The following is a 20,587-nucleotide window of genomic DNA, read 5'->3' on the forward strand; positions in this document are numbered from 1 at the left end:
TGCCACAAAAAAGGCATCACCAAAACTGAAACGATAACATAAACTTTAGTTTTGTGAGTACATGGTGATGACATATTCATTGTGTATCTGACATTGATGAAGTTCAACATTGAAGTTAAATCTCATAATTTATTAATGTACATATTTTTATTCTTTAAGTTAATCTTTACCGATGTATTATGAGGGCATGTATAAGAGACATGGTTGAACATGTATTCACTGATGGTAACGTTTTTGAGCAATACGTAGATGTAGCTCCCATCTGTTTTGTAAGATAGTTATGTGTAGCACATTGCTGATGTACTAAATTTTTCTTTGCAGGACTTCTTCATTGATTTCAGTCGACATGGCCCTTGTATTCTTTCTCGATCCATTCTTCAGCTCCTGTATTTACCACAGTGTAATAAGGTGTTTGGCAGTCTAAATTTTGTTGATGTTCTTAGAGATGCTGCAAAAAACTTTATATTTCCTCCTGCTTTGATGCCTAGGTCTACACTTTTGAACAATCAACAGGTAAATAAATCCCTAATTTTGTTCTGAGGTGATATTTTTGAGAAATGGTCTTTACTAAATAAGCAATCCTAAAATTGTGCTGTTTAAGCTGTTAATTCCTGTTATTGATAAGAGTGAACATTTGAGAAAGGATCTGTCTTGAACCACATAAACAAATTAACAGAAATCACCTGCTTTTATCAGTTAGCAAGATATCATAGCAGTATCAGGACTTAAACACTTTGTTACATACTTAGAAAGTGGATGTATAAGAACAGGTGTGAAGAACTGACAAGTGATGTATGACATTGTAAGATATTAATATTGATCTCTGTGGGAAGAGAGACTGTTAAAAACCACCTCATGCCCCAGTACGTGAAACTATATTGAGGAAATATGGTAAAATGAATTAAGGCATTAACAACCAGATTATGCCAAGTCCTTCTGCAGTATTGCAGAAGGAACATCCAACTTCTCATAGCCCTATTACATGATCTTGTTCAACTGCATTGTGTGTGTGTGTGTGTGTGTGTGTGTGTGTGTGTGTGTGTGTTACCTTAAAGGCATCCTTGACTAACATAAAATCTCAACAGTAACTAACTGGTATGAAACTTGAATATACATCATCATTCAGATGTAGAAACACAGTTATCAACTTTAGTTTATGTCATATGGCTTCTTAGTGTTGCGATTTCTTTTTCTGTCAGTGTGTGTCCATGTACAATGCAAATGACAAATTTAGTTATGGAAACAGTAACAGCTGTGCAGATGCTGTTGATGACTTGTGTGGTGTAAGAACAGAGGAGTGAACTGCCAAATAAGTTGTATTTGTGGAAGACTAAGAGACAATAACATAATTTACTCACATTCTGAAATCTTTATCTGTACATGTAAACTGCAAGAAGTGTTTGTTTGAGTTTGTAACAAGGGAAGACAGGCAAACCAGAAATCCTTAGAATAGCATGAAAACCTTGTTGATATTTGCATGTAAATTCTCCATATCTTCAAGAGATCTGTGAAATATAATTTTGTGTGGTTTCTCAGGTCAGTGGGTGAGAAAGTTACTAGAGATCACATTTACGAAAAAATGTGTAGAAAAAAAAGTAAGAGGGGAGAATCAAACTGTAAATTGAATTATAGGTGCCAGTAATATTTTTTTCTGTGAGAATCAGTGTCATGAGGAGGACTGAGCTTTGATCAACAAAGAATCAAATTGTTTTAGTGGGGTGGCCATTGCCCGCAGCTAAAGACTTGTTGAGGTGATAAGGTTTATGATTTTAGCTATATGTGAACTGTGTGTGTTTGATATGCACACAGTTGATTGCTGGGGAAAAAAGTATTTTGTGCTAAATTGCAGTGTGATTGGAAGCTGCTGCATAAGTGTTTGTTGGGAGGGCTACTGAGAGTCATAAATTAGGGATACTTCAAGTACTGTTCTCTCCTCTCCTCTGTTCTACAGAAGGTATAGGATCTGCACTGGCATGGAAATGGTAGGGATAGGTGTCCTTTACCTTCGTAACCAAGTTTGAGCTGGTGTCTTCCATTGAAATTGGAAATGAGTCAGTGAGACTCACTTCACCTGTTGGGAAACCTGCTGAGTCTCGTGTTGAGGGGAAGCTAATGTGCAAGGGTAATTGACCGCACATGCGGTGTTGCAGACTGTGGGTTTAAAAGGACAAGAGTGAGTACTAGGGTTTGTGTGATGTTTCACTTATAAGATGGCCAAAAGACACATAGCTGAAATGTCAGGTGAAGAAAAAGGATTCTCCAATTGCGTGGCCAAAATCTAATGGATGCGGCATTGCACAGCAAAAACTTGAAGATACACAATAAGAGTAGGTGGTTTGTTAATAGTTGACACTTCAGACATAGGTCTAATACACTGAGGTGACAAACGTCATGGTATAGCAATATGCTTATTACTGATGGTGGTAGTATCATGTGCACGAGGTACAAAAGAGCTGTCATTTGTACTTGGGTGATTCAAGTGAAAAGGTTTCTGATATGATTTTGGCTACATGATGGGAATGAACAGATTTTGGACATGAAATGGTAAATGGAGCTAGATGCCTGGGGCATTCCATTTTGGAAATGGTTAGGGAATTCAATATCCTGATGTCCCCAGCATCAAGAGCGTGCCAATAATACTGAATTTCAAGCATTACCTCTCACCACGAATTTCAAGCATTACCTCTCACCACAGACAATGCAGTGGCCAGCGGCCTTCACTTAATGACCGTGAGCAGCGGCGTTTGAGTAGAGTTGTCAGTACTAACATACAAGCAACCTTGTGTGAAATAACTGCAGAAATCAATGTGGGACATAGGACAGTGTGGCAAAATTTGGTATTAACAGGCTACAGAAGTGGAGGACCAATGCGAGTGTCTTTGCTAACAGCACGACATTGCATACAGCACCTCTCCTGGCCTCGTGACCGTATTGCTGGACCCTAGACAATTGAAAAAAGCCGTGGTCTGGTCAAATTAACATCAATTGCAGTTGGTGAGAGTAGATGGTAGGGTTTGAGTGTGGTGCAGACCCCACAAAGCCACAACTCAAGTTGTGAGGAAGGCACTGTGCAAGCTGGCTCTATATTGGTTTGGGCTGTGTTTAAATGGAATGGAGTGGGTGCTCTGGCTCAACTGGACCAATCATTGATTGGAAATGGTTATGTTCAGCTACTTGGAGACCATTTGCAGTCATTTGTGGATGGAATTTTTATGGATGAGACTGCATCATGTCACTGGGTCACAATTGTTCACGATTGGTTTGAAGAACATTCTGGACAATTTGAGTGCATGATTTGGCCACCCAGATCACTCAACATGAATCCCATTGAATATCTATGGGTCTTAAATGAGAGATCAGTTTGTGCACTAAATTCTGCACCAGAAACACTTTCGTAATTATGGATAGCTACAGAGGCAGCATGGCTCAGTATTTCTGCAGTGGACTTCCAACGACTCGTTGAGTCCATGCCACATCGAGTTGCTGCACTACACTAGGAAAAAGGAGGTCTGACACAATATTAGGTGGTATCCCATGGCTTCTGCCACCTCAGTATGATTTCACCTTAGAGAAATGGTGGGAAGGGGTGGGAAGGAACACCAGCTGCATTCTATGTGTATACCTGGACACACAATTCAAATTGAAGAGGTGATTTTGGGCCACTGGGCAAACAGGATGCAGCTAACTGTGGATTATGGTGCACACTGGCACAAACAATGCATGTCATATAGGCCCTGAGGTCATAGTTGGATCTCACCCACCAGGTACTCTAGAGTTGCTCACAAAATTACAATGAATCTCACAATCTGCAGCATTGTAATTAGAACTAACCATGGCCCCCCAGGTTCTGAGTTGAGTGGAAGTCTTGAACCATATACTTCAAAGCTTCTGTGAAAATCGAGGTTGCCAATTTCTAGACTTGCATCATGTCTAGAACTGCAGAATCCCCATAAATGAGTCAAATTTGTACTACACATCAGAGGCTGGGTAGCTCACTGTGTGAGGATACACACACATCCATAAAACTACTCTCTGGTATCCTTGACATCTACTTGTTGTAGAATCTTAGAATATATTCTGAGATCTAATGTAATGAGGTATCTCAAACAGAATATCTTCCTCCACACCAACCAGCAGAAATTCTGAAAAATTCATTATGTGAAAGACAGCTTGTACTTTTCTCACATGGCATCCTGAAAGTTGTGGATCAAGGCAGTCAGGAAGGTGCATTATTTCTTAACTTCTGAAAGGCATTCAGCTCAATACCCCACTTACACTTAGTGTTGAAAGTATGGTTGTGTGGGGTATGAAGTGAAATTTGTTAGTGGGCTGACGATTTCTTATTAGGAGGCACACAGCTCATTTTTTTTGGAGACTCATCAGCAGACTCTGATGCTGAAGCAATTTTTGGCATGCCACAGCAAAATATGTTGGGACATTTTCTATTCATGTTGTGTATTAATGCCCTTGCAGGCAATATTAAAAGTAAGCTCATACTTTTCACAGGTAATGCAGTTGTTAAAGCTGCCCGGATATTCATTCATATCTTGATAAGATTTCAAAGTGGTGCAAGGACTGGCAACTTGCATTAAATGTTCAGAAACGTAAAACTGTGCATAAAAAAAAAAAAAAAATGTGTCTTGGATATCAGTGAGTCCCAGTAGGAATCGGTCAACTTGTAAAAATACATGGCTGTAACAGTTGAGAGGAATATGAAATAGAATAATCACTCAGCCTTAGGTAAAGCAAATGGCATATTTTGTTTCATTTATAAAATGCTAGGGAAACACAATCAGCCTATTGAATGCATATGAAGTAGGGCAGCCTGAATAGTCACAGGTTTGTCTGACTGTAGGGAGAGGATCACAGAGATGCTGGCGAGGTGGGAGTGGGAGGGGGGGGGGGGATGGGAGAGACACTGAACTGGCACTCACTTGAAGATGGAAGCAAAATATCCTATGAAAACTTACATACAAAGTTCCAAGAACCAGCAGTAAGTGATGAATCAAGGCATATGCTGCACTCCCCTGTATATCACTATCATAGGGGCCACAAAGACAAAATTAGACTAATTACAACATTCATTTTTTTACAATATTAGTGTATAAGAACTGCATTATTTGAGGTATTCAAGCGAGGAAAAAATGAGCTTTAACTGGAAGAAGTTACTTTCCTTAAAATGAGAAAATTATCATTAAACTTTTAAAAATTTTTCAGTCATTTTTGGCAGTGGTACATTTAACAAATATCTGAACTTTATAGGACACTGTGCATAACAAATGAAACTAACACCTTGCTCAGTGAGTATGATGGATTTGAAGATGTTCAGTAAAGTACAAGATCTGCAATGGTTGTGAGATAGGTGCAACAATAGACTCCATTAAAAGACACTGAATAATTACATGTGTAGAAATGACATTTGCTGTATCAGTCTATCGACTGAGTAACTTCCACTGCTAATGAAGAATATATGATGCACTCAGATTATTTATTGTACATATCATGGCATGAGAATGAAATAGTGTTTGAGCAGTGCAAAAATCTTAAACTGTTTCAGACCATGAATACACAAAAGAACCAGTTTGCTAACTGTCAAAAGATACCAGGGTTTCATTGCTTGAACAAACACTCTGCCTCATTTGCTAATTTTATCTCTCTCAGATAGCTGTCAAAAATGTTTAAGCGTCAGTAGATGAAATATGTGATGAGTATATCAAGTGAGAAAAATTTCACAATAAAAGGTGGATATATTATTTAGTCTAATGCAGTTGTTCTTAACATTCTAATTTTACCAGTTTTAGAGTGAAGTTCTAGTTCACAATGTCTAGAACTACCAGCATTTTGTGAAGAAACTTAGCACTAAACAGAAACAAAAATCTCAAGCCCTGCTTTTAAAATCAGTGTGCTACCAACTGCCTTTTCAAACATGCTTTGCGGATCTACTCAGAGCTGCATGTAACCACTAGTTCCTCTCCATACTTGTCAAAAGTGTGGTCCATAAGGTGTGCTTGGATACTGCAAATTGGAATCCTCTTTTGAACCACAGTCAAGCAAACAGTTTTAACTTCACACAAAATGTTCAACACAGCAAGTGCCTTGCTAATAAGTGTGTCTTCTCACTATCATTACATTATTGATTCAAATTTTATGTTACTGTTTTGGTTTTATGTGATATGTATGAATGGATGAAAAAAATTGTGATTTCCAAGGAAAAGTAAATGTATTTGTCTTATAAAAATATTATGAAAAGGATAGTTACTACTCACCATATACCAAAGATGTTGAGTTGCAGATAGGCACAACAAAAAGACTCTCAGAAAATTAGCTTTCAGCCAACAAGGCATTCATTGGAGACAGAAACACACACACACACACACACACACACACACACACACACACACACACACACACACACACACAGACTGCAGTCTCTGGCTGCTGAAGCCACATTGAGAGCAGCAGTGCATGGTTGGAGACACAGCTGGGTGGTAGGGGTAAGGAGGAGGCTGGGGCAGGGAGGGGAAGGATAGTAGGGTAGGGGTGGGTAATGGTGCCTATCTGTGACTGAGCATCTCCACTGTGTGGTGAGTAGCAACTATCCTTTTCATAATATTTTTACATTCCATCCTGGATTTTCCATTGTTCAATTTTGCCGACAACTTTTTTTCATCCCATAACCCAGTGCTGTTTTCCTGTGTTACTGTTTTCTACTGCATTACTATAATCAGTGTCCATCCGCCTTTCTCTTTCCTGTGTTTCTCTTGTCAACTTACGAAATGCAGTGCATGCTTCACTTACAAGTCACTCTGTATCAACAGTCTGTGCTGTGCACAACAGACAAGTACGAGACTGCGCTGATATCTTAGTCCAATACCTCCAAATTGATTACTCTTCCTGCGTCACTCTCAAGTATTTTTGCGTGTTATTTCCCATACCACGAACTTGCATCATACCAACCGTCCCCCATCCCCTCTCTGTTACGGTTCGCACCTACTAACTTCACCTAATCTAGTAACATCTGTCACCCCTTCTTCACACTTAAACCACCAACAGCCCTATAACTCACATTACAATCTTTTTATTCATTTTTCTTTGATCTCATTGTGCCTTCACGCCACATCCAGTTGGGTTTTGCCATTTGCTGTCGGCCTACTCTCTCAGATTTCATCATGTTTCCCCTTATTTCATCCATTTTGTGATTTTTTTCCCACATGTTTTGGTGTATTTTTGCAAATTTTTCAGACATAATTCTGCGTTATTTAACTATTTTTGTGTGTTTTTCCCCGCATTGTTGCTTGACTCACAGAATCTCCCCCCCCCCCCCCCCAATGACTGTACCATCAAATTTCCCATCTCTGGCTGCCACCCTTCCTTCAACAATGACATCTGTCTGTTCAGATTCCTCCAATACTTAACGTTCGCCAACATAATCCTTCAAAACCGTTATCAGTCTGGCCCAAACCTCCTTCCAATACCTTGACTCCATCTGTAAAATTTTCCTGCTATGCAATCCCAAATTCCTGGATCCCATAACACACACTAAAACTCTTGCTCTCCAGGAACTAGAGCAATATGCACAACGCCACCTCAAAAACTCTCCACCCTGTTCACGTCCTACTCCCGCCTTGAGCAACCACTGTTCACCACCTCTACAACGACCTTCAAACCTTCCCCACTTCCCCTCATAGCTGACAAACCCCGCCTCACAGACCTGCTACATTTACCTCACCCTCAAAAATTCCCTGCCATCACCTTATAGAATTCAGAACCTAAACAGACATAAAACACAGTCATGTACCTTTCCTCCAATAGCCTTAGGCCTACAGAAGTATCAGTCCTTTTCAAAGGCCTCACCTTTTCCCCCACTCCCAAATTCAGTCATGCAGGACTTGTTAAAGACCTTCTCTCCTTCTGCTGATCCCTGCAGTGGAAACACTTTTTCGCCACCATCCCTAGCTATCGGACTCAACCAAAGACAAATGTTAAACCTTGCCCGACTCAGTTCACTCTGCTGCCATCCAACTGTGATTCACCCCCACTGCTCCCCTAATTACCCCCTGCTAACTTTTCAGAATTTCTTAACCAAAAACCTTGTCTCATTGTCAATCCCCAAATCCCTAACATGCAAACTAACCTCACATCCATGGAAAACCACAATCCACCATTTAAAAACTGATCACGGACTTATAATCCTACCTGCTGACTAAGGCTCCACCACTACTGTTATGAACTGCAAGGGTTGCCTGGTGGAAAGACTCCACCAGCTGACAGATTCAGCCACCTACAAACCCTGCCACAGTGACCCCCATTCCAAAAATTCCAGCAGGATCTCCAGTCTCTCCTCAAATCCTTAGGCCCAGCCCAGAATCTCTCCCTGACCTTTTCATGGGCCATCTAGGGGAATAGTTCCTAAACACCTAGAATCCCCATCTCTTCTCTGGTTCAGATTGATTGGTGACATATTCATTATTTGGATAAAGGATGAAGACACCCTATCAACATTCCTCCAGCATGTGAACACCTTCTCCTCCATTCGCTGCACCTGATCAAATTCAGCCTAACAAGCCACATTCCTCGATGTCGACCTCCACTTCAGGAATGGCTACATTAGTACCTCCATCCATATCAAACCCACCAACCACAGCAATACCTCCACTTCGACAGCTGCCACCCGTTCCATACCAAGAAGTCCCTTCTATAGAGCCTAGCCACCTGTGGTCATCACAACTGTTGTGATGAGTGCTCCCACACTCCGGGTCTCACTGAGGCCTTCACAGACTGTAATTTCCCTCCCAACCTTGTACAAAAACAGATCTCCCATGCCTTTTCCCTCCAATCATCCACCACCTCCGAAAGTCCCACCATCTGACCACAGGGGAGCATTCCCATTGTGACTCAGTACCACTCAGGACCGGAGAACCCCCAGGGGGTCCACAACTCTTTTGTGGATACGTGTGTGACGAGCATGGGGCCCCGAGCTAGTGCAGTTCTCCTACCTTTCCGGGCTGCCCTATCCCCCTCCACCATCCCTCCTCGTCCCCAATCCTCCCCCCCCCCCCCACCTTCCCTTCACACTCCCTCTTCTTGGGAGTAATGTATTGAGCCTTCGTCTGGAGACGGACGTTTGGAAACTCCAGGATCCTGTTTCCTTTGTTTTTCTCCATTCTCACGCTTTCTTCCTCTATTGGTCTTTTTCCCTATGTTCACTCTTCTCTTCTCTTTGATTTCATGCCCTTACTCCTATCTCTGCCTCATTCTCCTTGCCCTATTCTCCGTTTCTTCTTTTCCATGTCTTATTCTCCACTTCAGCGTTTGAGATTCTTTCTTCTATCCCTCTATCTCTCTTTCTCTTTCCTCTCTTCTTTCCTCCCTGTGCGTGTCTGAAGGCCGACCCACATGTTCGCATGCATAGCTGGTGACGGGGTAACGTGTAATTCCCTGCCCTGGGCAGACAAGTAAGGCACGCACGTGCCCCCTGGTAAAGGCCTGGCCCAGGGAGGGGTGATTGCCTGAGCTGTTACCTTCCGAACGTGCTGATTGGTCCCTCCGTCCGTTTCTCGGGAGGTGTGACCTGAGGTGTGGACAATCACCTAAGGCGGGAATGCCCTCTGAGAGGGCCCCCATAAGGAAGGAGCACACCATCGGAGATGATGGGATTCATCCGCTATGGATTTCTCTTCTTCTTCCCTGTCTTCTGCCCAAAAAAGAAAGCTAGATGCAACTCCTGTTCCGAAAATTCTACCACCAGCACTGAAGTTTCTTGTTGTCACAAGATCTGACGGTCACGATTTCTCAACAGTCAACCCTTTCGTCATTCAGAAGGGTGTAGATGCGATTGCAGGACCAGTGAAATCTTGTACTCAGTTGTGCAACGGTACCTTGCTGTTGGAGACAGAGAGCACCTTCCAGGCCCAAAAATTACTTCGAGCCACTCTCTTACACACATTTCCTGTACGGGTTGGTGGCCCACCGCACCTTGAATTCGCCACGTGGTGTGGTGCATACCAAGTCACTTGACGGACTAACTGATGATGAGATTCTGTCTTTCCTCTCTGATCAGGGAGTGACGGTCGTCCATCGGGTCATGAAAAGGGTCGACAAGGACCTCATACCGACCCGAACCACATTCCTGACATTGGACAATGTGCAATTGCCTTCACGAATTAAAGCGGGTTATGAGATCATTTCTGTTCGGCCTTATGCACCCAGCCCTACAAGGTCTTACCAATGTCAGCAGTTTAACCATACACGGCAGTCTTGTTCAAGTGCGGCTAAATGCGTTACCTGTGGCAGGGACGCCCATGAGGGTGACTGTCCCCCTCCGTTCCCTCGTTGCATCAACTGCATGGGCGACCATGTTGCCTCCTCTTGCGACTGCCCCATCTACAAAGATGAGAAAAGTGTACAGGCAATTCGAGTGAAAGAGAAGGTGTCGACCTTGGCTGCTCTCAAGTTATTCAATAGCAGAAAACCCACAGTGCTTCCGGCAGGTCAATACAGTACCGTTCTCGCCTCTCCTCGGTCTACCAGGGAGGTAGATATACAGACATGCCATCTAATATTTAGCAATTTGGCCGTCAGATCGGCCAGTGCTAAGATCGCCCAATCAACGTCTCCTCTTCGTCCCACCAATCCTAAGTCTCAAACATCATCACCTGCTACCGCTAAGACGAGGACCTCTAAATCAGATGCTCAGACCTTCAAAAAAGAACCGACACTCGCAGATTTCTTGCGTACACAAACTTCACAGCCATCAACTGTTCTTTCGACAAAACGTAATTCTTCAAAGAAGGCTCATAGAAAGAAGAGTTCTCCATCTCCGCCGAGGTGCATTTCTTCTCCTGTGCCACCCAGTGGTTGCCGTTACCGGCCATCTCCAGTTTCGCCAGGCCGCACCGCTGCTGGTAGCCGATCAGCTGGCCTTTCACCGGCGGAGGAAGCTGCCCCTCCTGACCAGCTCAGGAAAATGGAATATTCGTGGCATTCGGTCCAACTGAGAGGAACTAAAATTGCTTCTTCGAATGCACTGCCCATTTGTTGTGGGTCTCCAAGAAACGAAGTTATGCCCATGCGATGGTATTGACCTGGCACACTATACCTCCATGCGTTTTGACCTACCCCCTGTGGCAGGTATTCCTGCTCATGGAGGGGCCATGTTGCTGGTTCGGGATGATGTCTACTACGATCCCATCACATTGCACACAGATCTGCAGGCAGTTGCCGTCCAGATTACTCTCCCCACTTTCACATTTTCCATTTGTTCTGTTTACACTCCATCGTCTGCCTTTACTAGGGCAGACATGATACAACTGATTGCTCAGCTTCCTACACCATTTTTGTTGATTGGAGAATTTAATGCCCACGATCCCCTTTGGGGCTCTCCAGCATCCTGCCCGAGAGGCTCCCTCTTGGCAGACCTTTTCAACCACCTCAATCTAGTCTGCTTAAATACCGGTGTACCTACTTTCCTTTCGGATGCAACGCATACCTATTCCCACTTGGACCTCTCAATATCCACTATCCAACTTGCATGTCGGTTTGAGTGGTATGCTCTGTCTGACATACTCGAGCAACCATTTCCCCTGCGTAATCCATCTCATGCATGACACCCCTTCTCCACGTTCCACTAGCTGGAACATCTCCAAAGCCAACTGGGGGCTTTTCACCTCCCTGGCGACCTTCCATGATCAAACCTTCTCCAGCTGTGATAGTCAGGTCGCATACCTCACGGACGTTATTCTCACTGCTGCTGAATATTCCATCTCTCGTACTTCCTCTTCTCCACATTGAGTCCCAGTCCCCTGGTGGACTACAGTATGCAGCGATGCTATTCATGCTCGGTGACGTGCTTTACGCACCTTCCAACACCACCCTACGATGGCGAACTGTATCAGTTACAAACAACTCTGTGCACAATGTTGCCGTGTTATCAAAGAAAGCAAAAAGGCTTGCTGGGTGGCTTTCACCAGCTCATTAAATAGTTTTACTCCTCCTTCGGTTGTCTGGGGTGGCCTGCGCCGGCTATCTGCCACCAAGGTCCACTCCCCGATTTCTGGCCTGACTGTAGTGAATGAAGTCCTTGTGGATCCTGAGGATGTCTCAACTGCCTTCAGCCGCTTTTTCGTGGAGGTTTCGAGCTCTGCCCATTACCACCCCGCCATCCTCCCCCGAAAACAAGCAGAGGAGGCACGGCCACCTTCTTTCCAGTCTTTGAATCGTGAAAGTTACAATGCCACCTTCACCGTGCAGGAACTCAAAAAGTGCATTCGCCTGGTCCCGATCCTCTGCTCCGGGGCCCAATGGTATCCGTGTTCAGATGCTGAAGAACCTTTCTCCTGCAGGTAAAGGCTTTCTTCTTCGCGCGTATAATCGCATCTGGACTAAAGGTCATGTTCCCACACTCTGGCGTGAGGCAATTGTTGCTCCCATACCCAAACCAGGAAAGGACAAACACCTTCCTTCCAGTTATCGCCCCATCTCCCGTACCAGCTGCGTGTGCAAGGTGATGGAGCGCATGGTAAATTCTCGATTGGTGTGGCTCCTTGAATCTCGACGCCTCCTTACCAATGTCCCATGTGGCTTTCGTAGGCGATGAACAACTGTTTGCGTAAGCACCAGACGGCGGCTGTGTTCTTCGATTTGGAGAAGGCTTACGACATCTGTTGGAGGGTGGGCATTCTCTGCACCATGCACACTTGGGACCTTCGCGGTCGCCTCCCTCTTTTTATTAATGCATTTTTAATAGATTGAATGTTCGGGGTATGTGTGGGTTCTGTTTTGTCAGATGCCTTTCGCCAGGAGATTGGGGTGCCCCAGGGCTCTGTTTTGAGTGTGGCCCTTTTTGCCATAGCTATCAATCCAGTAATGGATTCCCTTCCAGCTGAAGTTTCAGGCTCCCTTTTGGTGGACGACTTTACATTCTACTGCAGCGCTCAGAGAATATGTCTCCTGGAGCGCTGTCTTCAGTGTTGTCTAGACCGCCTATATTCCTGGAGTGTTGCTAACTGTTTCCGTTTTTCTGGTGAGAAAACGGTCTGTATGAACTTCTGGCGTTACAAATAGTTTCTTCCACCGTCCTTACATCTCGGGCCCGTTGCTCTCCCATTCGTGGAGACAACAAAATTTTTAGGTCTAACATTTGACAGGAAACTTTGCTTGTCTCCACATGTGTCTTACTTGGCTGCTCGTTGTACACGTTCCCTAAATGTCCTCCGTGTTCTCAGCGGTACATCATGTGGAGAATATCGAATGCTCCTGCTTCGCTTATATCGGTCCATTGTCTGATCAAAGCTGGATTATGGGAGCTTTGTCTACTCTTCTGCCCGGCGGTCCATCTTACGCCGTCTAAACTCCATCCACCATCGAGGGTTACGTCTGGTGACTGGAGCATTCTACATCAGCCCTGTTGAGAGTCTGTATGCCGAAGCTGGCGCATTACTGCTAAACTACCGACGCGATATGTTGCTTTGTCGGTACGCCTGCCGACTGATGTCAGTCCCCGACCACTCGTCATATTTCTCCTTCTTTGACGACTGTCTCGATCACCGATATGGGCTGTATGTCTCTGCCCTGTTACCTTCTGGAGTCCGCTTTCATCGCCTGCTTCAGCAACTTGATTTTACCCTCCCTACGACTTTTCGAGTGGGTGTGAGCCCGACACCACCTTGGCTCCAGGCTCAGGTTCGCGTTCACCTTGAACTCAGCTTGCTCCCAAAGGAGATGACTGCGGATTCGATATACCGCTCAAGGTTTTTCGAACTTTGTTCGAGGCTTGCTAATAATGTCTTTATTTACACTGATGGCTCCAAGACTACTGCTGCCGTCGGATCTGCCTTTGTTGTTGGGGATGATACCTTTCAATATCAGCTCCTTGACCAGTGTTCAAGCTTTACGGCTGAGCTTTTTGCTCTCTATCAGGCTGTTCAGTATATCCGCTGCCATCGTCATTCTCCCTATACCATCTGCTCTGATTCTTTGAGTGCCATTCAGAGTCTCCGTGACCCATATTCGGACCACCCTCTCGTGCAACGAATTCACTAGTCCCTTCAGTCACTAGCTGATACTGGTGCTCGTGTCCTTTTTTTGTGGATTCCTGCCCACGTTGATGTGCCTGGGAACGAAGCTGCTGATGCTGCAGCGAAGGCTGCTGTCCTCCTGCCTCGGACAGCTTCCTTTTGTGTTCCATCAACTGATATTAGTGGGGTTCCTTGTCAGCACGTTTCATCATTGTGACATGAGGCTTGGTCCTCTCTCCATGAAAATAAGCTTAGGGCCATCAAACCGATCCTGACGGATTGGACGACCTCGTCACGCCCTTCCCGGCGAGAGGAGGTCATTTTGGCCAGGTTGTGGATTGGACATTGCCGATTTAGCCACCTCTACCTGTTGTCTGGTGACCCCGCCCCGCAGTGCCCCTGTGGTCATCCATTGAAAGTGTGCCATGTTTTATAGTCCTGTCCCCATTTTCTTCACTCATGTTGTCCTGTGTCTGCCGTCTACCTTACAGGAACTGTTAGCTGATGATGCTCGAGCAGCTGCTCGTGTCCTTAGTTTTATTACATTGACGGACTTGTCCAAAGAGATCTAACTCTTTTATTTTGTTTATCTGTGTCTTTGTACGTACTTTCTGGTGTTGCCCCCTTGTGTTTTTCTACACTATTATTGCACTAACATTTGTGACTGGGCGCTAATGACCTTAGTAGTTGAGCGCCCTAAACACATACAAAAAAAGGGACAGGAGCAACTGAATCACATTCTCCACTGGGGTTTGACTACCGCTCATTGTGCCCTCAAATGAGGAGTGTCCTATCCCGTATCCTTCCCATCCCTCCCGCAGTGCTATTCCACCATCTACCAAACCTACACAATGTCCTCGTCCATCCCTACACAACTCCTGTTCTCAACCCCTTGTCTTACGGCTCATACTCCTGTAACAGACCAATATGCAAGACCTGTCCCGTATATCTTCCCACCACCACCTAGTACAGTCGGGTGCAGGGCTACCTGTGAAACCAGTCATGTGATCTAAAAGCTAAGTGGCAGTAATGTATTTTATGTGGCCTTGACAACCAACCAGTTGTCTGTCCGCATAAATGGCCACCAACAAATGGTGGTCAAGAAACAGCTGGACCACCCCACTGCTGAGCACACCACCCAAAACAGTGTTCTTCATTTCAGTGACTACTTCACAGCCCGTGCCATCTGGATCCTTCCCACCAACACAAGCTTTTCTGAATTGCACAGGTGAGAACTCCCCCTGCAATATATCATACGTTCTCATAACCCTCCTGGCCTCAACCTCTGTTAGTCTTTGTTGTTACCCTCTAGCTCCTTCCTGATCCCATTCCAGCACTACACAGTCCTCTATTCTACCAGTGCATGCATAGTCTTTTTACCTCTCTCCTTTTCCACTAACCCTCCCCCACCTTCCGTCTAGCCACCCAACTGCACCTAGCTGCCCGACCATGTGTCTAGCTTGTCCCTGTATGCTCTTGCAAGCAGCACTTTATCGTCCCCCCAACCCTACCATGCTATCCCTCCCCCTTCCTGCCCCAGCTACTTCCTTACCCCCACCACTGCCATCATGCACTGCTGCTCACAGTGTGGCCTCAGCAGCCAGAGACTGAGAGACTATGGTCATGTGCATGTGACTGGTGTTTGCGCGCGCGCGCTTGTGTGTGTGTGTGTGTGTGTGTGTGTGTGTGTGTGTGTGTTGTATCTCCAGTGAAGACTTTGTTGGCGACTCAGCATCTCCGCTGTATGGTGAGTAACAACTATCCTTTCCATAATATTGTTACAATGCATCGTAGATTTTCGATTGTTGTATTTGTCATGTCTGATTCCTTGTTTACTCTCAGATACCTCTATCCTCTCATGAATAGTAGGTTTAAAACAAATTTTACATTAAGTACGTATTGTGTGAGATGTAGTACAGAATTTTAGCTACAAAATTTCAACCTCATACAGTCTCCTATGTAACTATCAAAACAAAACTTCTATAAATCATATGAATTTTTCATTATGTTTTTGATAATAATTGTCTTCATGTAAGTCTGATATATGTACTTTATCAACTCTGAAACTTTGACGGACTAAAGAATTTTAAGGAAGCTCTTTATTTTCCTGTGTTAATTAGCATGGCGATACAGGAATATCATATCATTAGCCATTGTCAGATTTATAGCAGAATGATGCAGTGTTTGCTTTGAATTTCAGGCAAAAGAATTTGTGGAATCATTCCTTGGTCACTGTGTGAGGCCATTTGGAAATTTAATTCAACTGTGTGGCCATAACAGAGCCAGACAGAGGGATAAATTAGCCCATCTACTTGAAGATTTTGCAGCCCTTCAAGATGAGGTAATATTCAAATTTCTACATATAATAAATACCTTTCTGAAAAAGTTTTCAAAAAATAAAAGTAGTGACTAGGAGGAGGAAAAATACTCAGTGTCAAGAGAATAATGTATAGATGTATCAGCTGGTCATTGCCTCAGCTTCGTTGCTGTTCCTCTTGGAACTGCCTTTAACAAATTATTTTGCAAAAAAGTACATCTTACATGTGATGTTGTAGATTTCATAAATACTATACCAAGTATATAAGATCTGTTACATTGTCAGACTCTTCTCCTAACTACTTTCTTAATTATAGCATTGTTAATTCCCACGTGATGATTTGTTATCGACAGATTTTGAAATGAATTGTATTTCTTCTTCTTCTTCTTATTCTTCTTCTTCTTCTTCTTCTTCCTCGCTGTACAGGTCATTATGGACGCTGGCCTGCTCTGTGACATAATTCTGTTTGTCCCTGTCCAGTGTTTTGTCTCTCCATGCTCAGCCACCAGTAGATTTCAGAGCTCATTGTATGTCATCAAAGTCTTGATCTTCCCCTGCTTCTTCATCCCACTGGGTTTTGTATCACCACTATTTTTGTTGGGTTCTTTGTTCCATACCAAAAATATGTCTGACTCATTTCGAGTGGTTTATTTTGATGAAATTTGTGACTTCAAGAGGTCTATAGAATCCACAAAGTTCACATCTACATTGTGTACGACATAGCCCACTTTCACTAGTCGCCCCATACATTTTGTGTAGCACCTTATGTTCAAAACACCCTATAAGTTTACACACTGCTATATCAATGCCCATGATTCTGAGCCATATGTCAATACTGGACCTAACCGCCACCACCATCACCACCACCAGTCTTCCGACTGGTTTGATATGTGGCTCCCTCTAGTATCACGGAAGTCCTTCCCTGATCTCAGTGTTCTCCATCTTAAAAGTCCACCTAATTTTCAACATTCATCTGTAACACCCCATTTCAAATGCTTTGATTTTCTTCTGTTCTAGTTTTCCCACAGTCCATGTTTCACCCTACTATACAGTGCTGTGCTGCAAACATACATTCTCAGAAAGTTCTTCTTCAAATTTAGCCAAATGTTTAATACTAATAGACTTATCTTAGCCAGGAATGGCAAGATGTTCTCCTTGCTCCGTCCGTCATTGGTTAGTTTGCTGCCTAGGTAGTAGAATTCCTCAGCTTCATCTACTTCGTGACCATCAGTCCTCATCTTAAGTTTCTCACTGTTCTCATTTCTGCTACCTTTTTTTACCTTCAACTTCCTTCAATTTACTGTCAAGTCCATATTCTGCATTCATTAGACTGTTTATTGCATTCAGCAGATCATGTAATTCTTCTTCACATTCACCCAGGATAGCAATGTCATCAGCGAATCATGTCATTGACGTACTTTTGCATTGAATTTTAATTTCACTCCTGCACTTTTCTTTTACTTCCATCATTGCTTCTTCAGTGTACTGATTGAACCGTGGGGGCAAAAGACTACATCCCTGCCTTACACCCTTTTTAATCCAAGCTCTTCATTCTTGGTCATCCATTCTTATTATTCCCTCTCGGCTCTTGTACATGTTGTATTTTACCCTTCTCTCCCTACAACTTACTCTTATTTTTCTCAGAATTTTGAACATCTCGCAGCTTTTTTCATGATTTTTCTTCCTCAATTTTCTTCTGTATATTAATTTGGATGCATGAGCTGTTGAGCCCATTATGCGATAATTCTCGCACTTGTCAGCTCTTGCTGTCCTCGGGATCATGTGGATGGTATTTTTCTGAAAGTTAGATGATATATCACAAGACTCATACAGTCTACACATAAACTTGAATAATTTGCTTATTTGATCTTAAATCCTCCAGAGCTGCCTTAAATTCTGATTCTAATACTGGATCCCCCATCTCTTCTAAATCGATTTCTATTTCTTCTTCTCACACATCGGACAAATCCTCCTCCTCATAGAGGCCTTTAATGTACTCTTTCCAGCTATACACTTTCTCCTCTGAATTTAACAGTGGAATTCCCATTGCTCTCTTAATGTTACCACCCGTGCTTTTAATGTCACCTTGCTTTTAATGTCACCGAAGGTTGTTTTGACTTTCTTTTTGTATTTCTTCATATTTTTCATGCAGCCATTTCGTCTTAGCTTCCCTGCACTTTTTATTTATTTCATTCCTCAGCAGCTTGTGTTTCTGTATTCCTCAATGTCCCTGAACATTTTTGTACTTTCTTCTTTGATCGATCAACTGAAGTATTTCTTCTGTTACCCATGGTTTTTTCAGTTACCTCCCTTGTTCCTATGTTATTCTTTCCAACTTCCATGGTTGTCCATTTAGAGATATCCATTCCTCTTCAACTGAACTTCTAATGGTTATGACGACAGAAGAGTGTGTGAAGTGTATGTATGCTACCTTCCCACCTCCTTTATACGAGTTGACTTACTTGGAAGTGCGCAGCCGATCTTCTTCGCTGGTTAATTGGCTGCTGGAATCTCTTTAAACTTCTTCTCCGAAGAGTGATGCTAGGTACAGGAATATTTAAAATACTCCCTCTACTTGTGAAATAAGTAGATACTCGAAGGTTACTTTTCATCAACTAACGATCTCATTCTGGAAACCTCCCCCAGGCTGTGGCTAAGCCATGTCTCCGCAATATCCTTTCTTTCAGGAGTGCTAGTTCTGCAAGGTTTGCAGGAGAGCTTCTGTAAAGTTTGGAAGGTAGGAGACGAGGTACTGGCAGAAGTAAAGCTGTGAGTACCGGGCGTGAGTCGTGCTTCGGTAGCCCAGATGGTAGAGCACTTGCCCGCGAAAGGCAAAGGTCCCGTCCCGAGTTCGAGTCTTGGTCGGGCACAATGTTTTAATCTGCCAGGAAGTTTCAACTAACGATATATTAGAACTTCATACAGAACAAAATTCACACTTCTCACATAAACATTCGACTTCTTGCAAGTCACCCGTGTCGTCTCACATTAGAAACAAGTAAGTTACATTTTCAACAGAGTTGATTTAATAACCATGAATCTATCACAGGATTCATAAAATACGTCTTGCCTCTAGCAAGGCTGGAATAAGAGTTTTTTTAAAAGAGTTCTTTCTCCACTGTTCTTTTTTCACTAACAATAGCCACTGACACTATTATCACAGAGTTACATAAATACTCCATGGTCCTCTCATACGCACTTCCTCTAAAACTTCCATGGATCACCCGACAGGTATTTGTCAGTGCCGTTTGACCACCGGGTCTACATTCTTCTCGCGGCTGAATTTCAAACCTGCACACACAAACATGTGATGCGCAGTAGGTAGGATTCTATCATCCCACACTCACATCTAAAATGTTGTGTGTTCGAGACGGTAGAATTCCGAGTGGTTCTAGAATTTACACCGAAAGTCTCAAATCACTACAAACTGCCTACTGAGCTATTCCTATTGCTGATCTATAGCCTTAGAAAACGTCAAGCATACCTTGTCATGCCTTAGTACTTTGGTATCCCATTTCTTTCTTTATATATTCTTCCTGATTAATCTCTTAAACTTCAGCCTACTCTTCATCACTACTACATTGTGATCTGAGCCTAGATCTGCTCCTGGGGACACCATACAATACAGTATCTACTTTGCTCTTGGCCACAGTTTGGCAGTGGCAGTTTATCCTGGTGGTCAGCTGGTTGGTAGTCATGCCAATACAAACAGTTGTGCAATGATTGCAGCAGAGCTGGTATGTGAAATTTCTGCTTTCACTGCCCATTGATCCATTCATTTGACTTGAAAGAGATCCCATTATTTTTCAGATATTAAAAATAGCCTTATTCAATTTTGTGGACACACATTGTCACATGTGTGGAAGAAATCTAAGTGATTATGTGAATCTGATAGTTCTTTTGCACTACAACTCTAGAGGTCTAGACATCTTCTGTGGTTACTTAACTGAAACTGAGAAGTGAATTAGAGGTCTTCGTCACACCTTCTTCCTGTGATGAGGAAGGTCAAGAGAGGCGGTCTGAGGTAAGCAACATTGGAGAAAGTGAGAATAATGGAAATTCCAGGTTGGAATATCAAACATACAAAGGAAAGATAGATTGCTGCTTACTGTAAAGATGGCACATTAAATTGCAGACAGGTACGGTACACTGAAAGATACTTACACATTACCTTGCAGCAACAGCATTCATCAGAAAAGGAACCAAACATGCATTCATTCACACAAGCTGCTATCTCCAGCATCTTGGACTGAAA

The 20,587-nt window shown here is 43.4% G+C and overlaps 1 protein-coding gene across 2 annotated transcripts in view; it reads left to right on the top strand.

Annotated features, from left to right (window-relative positions):
• The window catches only part of LOC126484262 (N-alpha-acetyltransferase 35, NatC auxiliary subunit), a 145,205-nt gene that overhangs the window by 106,157 nt on the left and 18,461 nt on the right, over positions 1-20,587 (top strand). For both annotated transcript variants that reach the window (XM_050107683.1, XM_050107682.1), the window contains 2 exons: positions 322-513; positions 16,216-16,356. In XM_050107683.1, coding sequence (XP_049963640.1) covers positions 322-513; positions 16,216-16,356 — 333 coding nt within the window. The remainder of the gene's footprint in view (positions 1-321; positions 514-16,215; positions 16,357-20,587) is intronic.

This window comes from Schistocerca serialis, chromosome 6 (assembly GCF_023864345.2).
Source record: "Schistocerca serialis cubense isolate TAMUIC-IGC-003099 chromosome 6, iqSchSeri2.2, whole genome shotgun sequence".
Taxonomy (NCBI): domain Eukaryota; kingdom Metazoa; phylum Arthropoda; class Insecta; order Orthoptera; family Acrididae; genus Schistocerca; species Schistocerca serialis.